The sequence below is a fragment of the Sceloporus occidentalis genome, unplaced genomic scaffold (assembly GCF_023333645.1).
Source record: "Sceloporus occidentalis isolate IW3139 unplaced genomic scaffold, rSceOcc1.0.p SCAF_2, whole genome shotgun sequence".
Classification (NCBI taxonomy): Eukaryota; Metazoa; Chordata; class Lepidosauria; order Squamata; family Phrynosomatidae; genus Sceloporus; species Sceloporus occidentalis.
Window position 1 is genome coordinate 101,961,198 of NW_028316982.1, and position 9,850 is coordinate 101,971,047.

The 9,850-nt window shown below is 39.2% G+C and overlaps 1 protein-coding gene across 1 annotated transcript in view; it reads right to left on the reverse strand.

Annotated features, from left to right (window-relative positions):
- Positions 1 to 2,789, reverse strand: part of COL13A1 (collagen type XIII alpha 1 chain) — a 91,089-nt gene extending 88,300 nt beyond the window's left edge. Inside the window, exon 1 of the mRNA XM_089507882.1 lies at positions 2,769 to 2,789. Within this exon, the coding sequence (XP_089364008.1) occupies positions 2,769 to 2,771 (3 nt within the window). The 5' untranslated portion in view covers positions 2,772 to 2,789. The remainder of the gene's footprint in view (positions 1 to 2,768) is intronic.
- Between the last annotated feature and the right edge of the window lie 7,061 nt (positions 2,790 to 9,850).

Here is a 9,850-nt window from a genome sequence, read left to right on the forward strand (position 1 = left end):
TAACATGGGGAACCTTGTTTGATGCCAGTTGGGAAGGAACTATCTAAGAAATGTGTAGAAATGTCAGTGGGAGAACCACATGATGGTTTTTAAAACCTAAAATTTGGAAAAGTTACAATTTAGATCAAGCTTGCGGAGAGATCCTGGAAGGTGTCAGCTGAAAAGGTAAAATTTCCATGCTTCGAAAAACCTCTCTTGCTTGACTTCATCCATTCTGATATTTAGAATGCACTGGAAAGAGTGTTCCACTGCTGAGTCCCACCAGCCTAACATTGACCTTGGGCAGCTCAGTAAACTGTTCCTGGAACTTGCTCAGAGCTGCAAAAACATCTGAGTTTTCCAGCCACTTGCCCAGCCTACAACATATGGCTGAAGTGTTGGATTTGCCCTAGTATCACAAGTTAGAGATGCCTAGCCATATTTGAGATTAAAAGAAAAACGGGCAATCAGTTTATCTGATACAGAAAACATGCCACATTTAAAAAAACAACAACAGTGTCTAAGCTAACAAAAATATAGTGAAAATGTACTACATTAAGAGAGTAAGAGGAAGCAGAGTGACAATTACTTTGAACAGTGGGCTTAAATGAGAGTTCTCTTTGTGCCAAGTCAAGCAGACGTCTGCCAGACCACACTCCTGTAGTATTTGATAGATTGTTGAGTAGGATTATTTCATTAATTCAGAGAGGAAGAGAACTACACACTATATCCTGTGGTTCACTTTGTTTCAGATGCAGGGTAAGACTCTGGCTTCACTGAAAGCAAAGGCATGGCTCTAAAAGAGCCAGTAATCTAACCACACACTGAAATGAGATACTTTGCTAGAACAAGCCAAGACACACAGGGTGGCAGCAAAATTAACAAGGTGGAGAGAATTTATGGACCTGCGATTAAGTATGTGAAAGTGTGTCCAGTTACAAGCAAGATAGGTTAAATGTTGGGTATTACTAGCTGTGCTTTCCAAGTTACTGACTTGAATAATTTTGTGAATAGTTGATTTTCAGAACTTCATGGGTTCTCTGACAAATATTTCTGGTCAAAACATAAATAAATCTGGAGAATGAAAATAGGATATGCTAACACAACTTCTCATTTCTCCATCCCATTCGTCTGATATATATTTCCCAGCCTTACTCTTCTGGATTGAAAATTCACAGTTTTCCATTAAGTGCATGTTAATTCCATAAGACCATTTTCATTTTACTTGTAGAGAGAGGAAAAAACGCCTAAATTAACAGGATGCACAAAGTATTTTTAGATTCTGATGATCAAAATCCACTGAATAGGCTTAATGGTTTTTCCATGAAAATGTACTTCTAAGCCCAATTGTAAAATCATTCATCTGCTACCCAAACATGCTTACTGGGTAGTTCCATGTGAATTCACATTAATCTTAAGATGTAGTTTACAAGAGAAGTACTGAGTGCAGATTTCAAAGAAAAGGTGGCATGTGATCATTTCTTTATGTTCCCAAATTTCATCTTCTTGTGTCAGAACAAGATCAAGATGAAGACATGGATGAAGAGGTGTTGAGCTTACATTTGGCAGTGAAACAATCAACAAACCATTTCAGTGTAAATTTCATATTTGCCATTCACCCAGGAGCTCTCAGTTCTTATCTAGATATGAATTCCACTGAAGAGATTACTATAACAGTGTACTGATTTTAGCAAAACACACACTGTTATTGATCTAGATTGTCCAAGTGTGACTTAATACCCAAACAAATTAGCAAACTAACCATAACAAGAAATACTACATATAAAATACAGCCAGTGCAAACTAAAGGTTCCTTACTCAAGAAGGCAACTAAAGTCATGGTGTCTGGCACCAATGAAATTAATGGGACTATGTGTAGGTCCAATAACCAACTGCCTTGGTTTTCTCTGTCTAATGACGGTAACAATGAAATAATAATGTGAATGTGTGAATGAAGCTGGCAAGCATTTCAGACTCTCTGTGCTGTGTTATTGTTGTTTTAAAAAGTACCAAGATTTTTGTAGTTGTCTTTACAGGAGAAGGCATTAAAACATGGCATTCTTCATTCACAGTTGGAAATTGTACACCCTACTCACCCACTTTAGGATCTTTCTACCACATTCTGTGGCATGCACTACTCAAATGGAAGTGTTAAGTTGTCTTGACTACTGCAACTGATATTTCTAGTTTTCCCTATACCTGAACACCACAAACAATTGGAATCTGGAAGAAGATCTGTCAGTCTAGCTCTGTTGCAGCCACTTTACTGAATCTGGTTTATTGATAAAAATCTAGTGGAGTTCTCTCATGACTCTAAATACTTCAGTGATGTTGTGGGCTAAGAATGGGGATCTGTGGCCCATTCAAAATGTTTAGATTGCATATCTCACAATCCTTCACCATTGGCTGCACTGGCTAAAGTGGCTGAATGGGAGTTGCTGGTCAAAAACTTCCAGAGAGACACAAAATTGCCCTCTGCCATATGAAGGATGGCTTGCATGTACAAAACACTCCTGTGCAATGGTGTCACCATACTTCACTGGGCAAGATGTAGACAACAGTTTCAAAGAAGATGGATACCTCTCAGATTTACAATTTCACTATCAGAAATCTAATTCATCCTGCCTTTCCAACATGCTCAGCAGAGAAAAGGAGGGGATATCTATTCCAGGCATGTAACTGTATGTTCTTCAAAGGCAGGACATCCAAAAATCCCCCCATCTGTGCCCTTTCATTAGGTCGAAAGCATTCAAATTCAAGCATATCACATAGATACAAAATCCAGTTACCATCTCCCCTTTCTGTCCAAGTTGCCCCTGAAATACAAAGGAAGAAATGTTTCAGGCACAGCCATTTTAGGTCTGAGGACAAGGAACCATTTCCCCACATTCTTCAAACTAGATTTCCTCGTTGTTGTTAACTGCCCTTGACTCACCTTTGATTTAGGAGATTATCAGTCAGGAGGGGAAAGGGGGAAGAAAAAGGCAAAATCCCTGGATAATTGCATGATTACACATCAGATTTTCAGATGAGAAAATGAGAACCAGCAATTATTCATGGGACATCCTGTGAATAGCCTTGTCAAATTCCATGATTGAAGTGCAATTGTCAGGGTGCAAAAGGCAACCACACTTCATTCATGATATTGGGAAAGCAATCTGGGCATTCTGAAGGGGCAGCATCGTCTGGGATCTTTCCCTTTAGAAGCAGCTGCGGGCAGCTGCCGGAGCTATTTAACAGTTAAAGGGCTTCTGACAGCATCAGCCAAAGAACTCTTCCATTTAGAAGCCGCTGCGAGTAGCAGCCAGGGCTATTTAAAATTTAAAGGGCTGCAGAAAGCAGCCTGGGAAATCTAAAATGGAAATGGTGCATGCGCAGAATGATCAATTACAATATAACATCGAATTAGTCACAGATATGTGCGGAAATCAATCGCGCAATTCTAGGGGTTTTGACTTGTGTCTTCACGCAACAGTGCAACTGTATGAAAACATTGAGCTCTATAGTGTAATTGTTCCTTTTTCTTTTCACTACTGCGATAATTGCTGAATTGGACCTGCTGTGATAATCTCTTTACAGCGACCCCATGAGGGAGACTCATTACACCCTTATAAAGTGTTGTCACAGTATCACAGAGGAAGCATAATTGAAGGGGGATATTTTTGTCAACTCTTATCAAAGACAAAATTTGTGCTGTTCTGTACACTTTTACTATTTCATTTAAACTGTCGGATATACACGACTATAAGTTGACCTCATGTTCAAGTTGATAGCTGGTTTTGGAGAAGTCAAGGGTAAAACATAGGAGCATGTAACAAAGAATCTGGAGGAATAAGAAAAGGAAAATGATGCCCAAGAACTCACAAAATTCCAGCAGGCATAACTGTATGTGCTCACACTAAAGGCTGAATGGAGGAGACAGTAGATAGGGGTCAGTGCTTTCATGGCAGATTATATTCTTGACTCTCACCAGGGGATGGTTCCTTTTTTAAATAAGAGTTAAAGTACATTACCTACATTTACATGTAGTTAAGTCAACTCAGGTTTTATGGGTCAATTTTTGGACTAAATTTTCTAGATTTATACATGAGTATATATAGTAATTATCTAGAAACAGACATTTAAACAGTCTTAAAGGAAAGAAAACACATTGGATCAAAACCAGTGGAGAGTGAGAGATACCCTTTTCTGCTCAGACCATGGGCTGCTGGTGATCAAGAAGAAAATTGAAAGAGAAGGAAAAGAATCAACTTTTCACTTACTGGTTTGCCATCTAAACCAATTGGGCCCTGAAAAGAAAGGGGAGAATTATGTGAGCAATGGACTTAAACAAGTAAGTAAAATGTGCTTGTGGTTCATCTATGTAGCCCATAACTTTGAATACTAAATCTTGGAAAAGTTTTCTGCGGCTGTGTTGGCTGAGTATTCTGGGAACTGTAATCCCCAAAAGCAATTTTTCCAAGTTCAGAGTTTTGGACAAGAGAAGAGGAAAGAACATTACAAGCTTTGTTGTGATTATATAAGTTACTATAGCACTTAGAGAAATAAAATCTTACAGTAAAATCATATGCGTGCTGAACTCGGAAGTCCCACTACATCTAATGGCCTGAACATGAATATGGCTGCAGCCTTTGAGAACTGTACAATATTTTACAATGTGTGACAATTTACTATTTGATTCCAGATTTATATTTTAGCTTTCAGGTAATAAAGTTGTTCTAGTACTGTTGTTTGTGCTGCAGTTCATTACCACTAAATGGTACTAGGAGTAGAATCCTTGCAACAAATTGTGACATGAATGAATCAACTCTGTGTACTTCACCATGGTGGAATACTAAAAGAGTATTCAACCCTTTTTATATGAATGAGCACTGAAAAGGTTTTAAGCAAGAAGCATGGGCACCCAGACTTATGAGGCTGCCTATTTCCAGGATATGAGAGTGGCACCAAGATGTGGGGTCTTTGGGTCTCTGGTTCTCTTCCTAGAGGTCTGTGTTCTGTTTTCCTAGACTTCTGGGAGTGTGGTCAATGAAAATGTAGCTTTCTTGCTAAAGTGATGGGCTCTCACTAGCAGACATACGTTTCACTCAGGTCTCCTTTGGGAATATTTAACCAACTCCCAAACATGCCTCCAGCATTCAGTGGAGTTTGTTTTCCCACCTTCCTGCCCTTTAAAGGCCTCTTGGGGCACAAACATTTGCACTGATGGTCCATTAATGACTTTTGCTCATATGATGTTTCTGCTTAATTTGTCATAACTCTGGTGATGTTATATAGGTCTGGATCCAGTTTGGGGGACATAAGAGCTGTGTGCCCTCGGATCCCCTTAGAAATTCTTAGTGGTGCTCGCTAATTCAGTCAGGACATGTATGTTAGAAAAGAAGATATTGTTCTGAATATAAAATAAGATAGTGTATTGTTCTGAATAGCTAAGTTCCTTTGACCTTTCTTTACAGGACAGAATCAGTAACAAAGCATCATTTGCATGGTAAAGTCTATCAAAAAGCCTTCATGATAAATCAAGCACACTCCATGAGATCTATAATACATTCATTAATTGTTCTATAATAAGGTCCTGCAATAAGAACAATTAATAGTTATAAATGAGTGGGAATCCAGTATCATAATGATAGAGGGAGCTAGAGAAACTGCATTAAATTACCATTATTCATATATTGTATCTCTGATATTTAAAGCTACAGGGCAGCCTATTTTTTTTTCCTGATGTAGACAATATCAAATTGTTTAGTCTCCAGAATTCTCCACCTGGCAAATGCTAATAAACAAACAAACAAACAAATAAATAAATAACAAATAGGGTGGGGAGAATGCTAGGTATGATACCTGCATATCCCCCAGTCTTGGAACTGAGTTTAGTTGCAGACTTCTGTAGTTTAAAACATCTAGCCATTAAAGTGAAGCAAAGCAAAACAAAAACCTTCATGTCACTTTACCAGGGTCTGATTTTTTTGGGGGGAATGCCCATTTTTGTATTTTTTTAAAAATGGTTTAAAAATAATTCTAAAGTAATGGCAGCCTACATGGTGTAGTGTGTTTAGTGTTGTACTAGGACTCCAGCAAACCAAAGTTCAAATCCCTGCTTAGCCACTAAAACTGACTGGAATTCTTTGACCATGTCACACAGTCTCAGCCATATGGAAAGCCAATGGGAAATCTCCTCTGAATGAGTACCCCCCCAACTTCCCTGGGGGTGGGGGGACTTGCTGACTGTTGCACTGATGGTTGCCTCAAAGGGCCACCAGTTTTTCATTAGGTTAGCTTCCTCTTCCCAGGCTTCCCTGGAATTTTCATAGGGTTGCAAAGAAACACTGCCACTGAAGTGGAGGGCTTCACTCTAGTATGCCAGGGAGATATAAATTTAGAGAGTCTTTGCTCTGCACGACAATCCAGCTTTATCTTCCTTCCTTTGCTATTAATTCCAGTTTGAAACAATTGTTAATGTTACTGCTAATGGTCCCTGTTATTCATTTTCAGTTATTTGCAATACTCTGTCACAACTCTGGCCAGTGTGGCACAAGGCAAAATCCAGTAGAAGGGGGAAAACTAGAGTTTGAACCCATCAGTCCCATGGGGTCACCACTAAGGGCAATCGGGGTGTATAGGGTAATACCAAGCTCTGACGCAGCTCCTTCTTCACCCTCAAAGGACAGAGGTGGCTTCTCAGAGGCCATGTCCAGACGATTTCCTACTTTGGGTTAGGAGACTTGGATGTCAAAATGCACTTGGTCATTTGATTGCTAGATCAGAACACTAGAACTATATTTCATACCAAGGCAACCTGTACAGCTGGGATTACACTGGAGTTGTGACAAATTTTCTTCCAAATCTCTGTGTGTGTATTTTGTGGTGGTGTTAGCTCTCCCAGCACACAAGATCTTAGCTACTAGCCCAGACAATTCTGCTAAGAAAACCCTACACCAGGGTTGCCATAAGTGGAAGTCAACTTGAAGACACACATCAATAAAAAAAGTGTTAATAATGTGTGACCACCAATGAATAACAGTCCTTTTTGAAAGTAAGTGTATAACTGAGTGCCTTCAAATTATTTCTGATTTATGGTGATTCTAAGGAGAACCTATCACGGGGTTTTCTGGGCAAGGTTTGTTCATAGCAGGTTTGCCTTTGACTTCCTCTGAGGCTGAGAGAGTGTCACTTGCCCAAGGTCACCTGGTTGGTTTCTATGGCTGAGTGGGGATTAGGATCCTGGTCTTCAGAACCATAGGAGTTTATTGCATGGCTTAAAAACCTGACTTACCCCTGCCACATTGAAATCTCTTTTGGGATGAAGTCGGGTATTATCATACACAAAATGCTGCTTATGCTACCATCCGGCTGAATCCCGGCTTGCCTCTGGCTGGAAGCTGCATTCAGCCAGCCTCTTTTCAAAACTGGGAAGTTCCCAGCTTTGTAAGTCAGCTAGCTGAGTGCAACTTCTAGCCAGAAGTTAGCCAGGATTCAGCCGAGTGGTAGCATCGGCAATGTTTTTTGTATAATACCTGACTTTATCCCAAAAGAGACTTCAACGCAGCAGGGGTAAGTCGGGGGTTTTAAGCCATGCGATAATAATAATAATTAAAAAATAATAAAATTTATTTATATCCCGCCTCTCTACAAAATGCAACCGAGGCAGCTTACAAGATAAAATATACAGTCCAAACCCTCAATCCACCCCCCCCTTAAAATACAATTAACAATGTAGGATTTAAATCATAAAACATATTTAAAAACTTCATAATCCAATGCTCAGATTCCTACACCACACTGACTCTCAAATGATGGTATGTAGCATTTAACAAATTACTCTTTTTACAGAGCAATGTTAGCATCTTAAATACCATTTCCTAGGTCTGAACGAAACAAAAGAAAGGAATGGGGATATCAGCAAACAACCAAAATATGGAGCCATTTGCTCATGTGGATAATGAACTTTTGCTTAAATCCAACATAGGAAGGTTATAGCATTTGTCATTTACATGTTTTAAATGGTCAGATCTTGATGTTAACATAATATAGCACTTATTTTACTGAATAAACTATGAAGGTAGATTGCCTTACCATTTTTTAAAAATAAAGTCTTTATTTTGAAAACCATAAAACAAGAACTGCATGAAACAGCAAAATCTTTTCCATGACATAATCCTGAGACAGCCATTTTTAGAAAATATGCACTTAGAGGCATTTAATTTTGGTCATGCTGTAGACAGAAATATATCATTCATACATAACACTACATATTAAAAGTGCCACTTACCGGAAACCCAGGAAAACCTCTTGTTCCAGGCTGTCCCTGAATAGAATGAAGCGGAAAAAGAGATTAGAAGAAACAGATGAGGCAGCAAGACATGTGACTAAATCACTGCATCAGGCCTTACAACTGCCCACTATCCATAATTTGCAAGATGAAAACAGTACACTTGTTTTACATGACCAGAGCAATTTCTTCCTGACTATACAAAACAAGCAATGCAAAATACTGTCACTTCTTGTCTGTTAACACAATTCACTAAAAAGTACTGAAATCAATCATTTCAAAGCGTAAATTTTTCCATCACCCCCAGAAGGTACATATTTTTATGCCTGGGCACAACAAATCTGTGTAGTTTCCAGTAGTCATTAGTTCCCAGTATAATTTCTTCAAATATACATCCTCCCGTTACTTATGGTTGCTCTCCCTTTGCAGTTGCACTTACATTGTTCTGGAAACATTTCTATCAATGTGGTTCAGCTTTAGGACACATTGATAAAACACAGAAATAGCAGCCTTTCCAGGGCCTGACTGTCGCCTTTGTAGCTTGTAAACTTATTGTTTGAAACCATGGGGGCAGAAGTAAGCTGACCATACGTAACATTTTAAATGGGACTGTACCTTTTTTTTCATACTTTCAGACCATCCCATCATGACAGACTGGCTGGAGACTTGGCCACAAGTACCCTGTTAGTGACAGGAGCCCACTTTATTCCAAATTGTATCTACAGAATCCCTGCTGCTGCTTCCATTCTGCCTAAGTTTCCTTTACTACAACCCTTACCTGAAATCTTGTTTCACTTTGGAATTTAAATCAGCCAGTTGGGATAACATACCCTTAAACATTTCACGATGAAAATGGGGACACATATGGCCGAGCAACCTGAGAATATGGTCAAGATGGCAAATGTTGTTAATGAACACAAGCCAGGAGATGTTGCAGCAGTTGCTTTGGTTTGGATAAGCTGGGAAGAGCACAATTCTACCTCCTCCTCTCCCCCTCTGCTGAGTTAATTGAATGCAAACAACTTTTGCACTTTGAATTCAGTTTGCAACAGTTGAAGTAAGCTTAGGACAATGGGAGGAGAGAGAAACTAGGACATTTTAAATGCAGCTGAAAAGGGGGAATGACAGATAATGAACTGGAACTGTCCCTGCCAAATCAAAACTTGGTGGGTATGGAATAGACCTACAGTGGGAGACAAGTGAGAGAAAACAACAACAACATTTGCAGGCACTTTTCTGCACTACACATCCATTGGGCTAAAGGAAGGCTCCCCAAAATCTCTATGATGTATTTCTGAACTCTACAGCTCAGCATAAAAATCTGAAAAGGGGCTTGTAAGTATATTTGGTTGAATGCACTTATACAGTTCTGTAATCAGCAGTTTATGTTTATAAGAGCTTTGCAAGAACATTCGAGCAAATGAATTTTCAGAGCCCTTTAATATCTTTGTGCCAAATGTGTTAAGATCTAAAACGCAGCTGGGTACGAAGGGAGGGAGCAGTCTAAACAGTGCTTCTCTTCCAAATTCTTTCTAGTCAGCCATGCCACTCTCTCTGCCTCTCAGTTTTACACATTTCTTCTCCAATTGGCTGTCAACA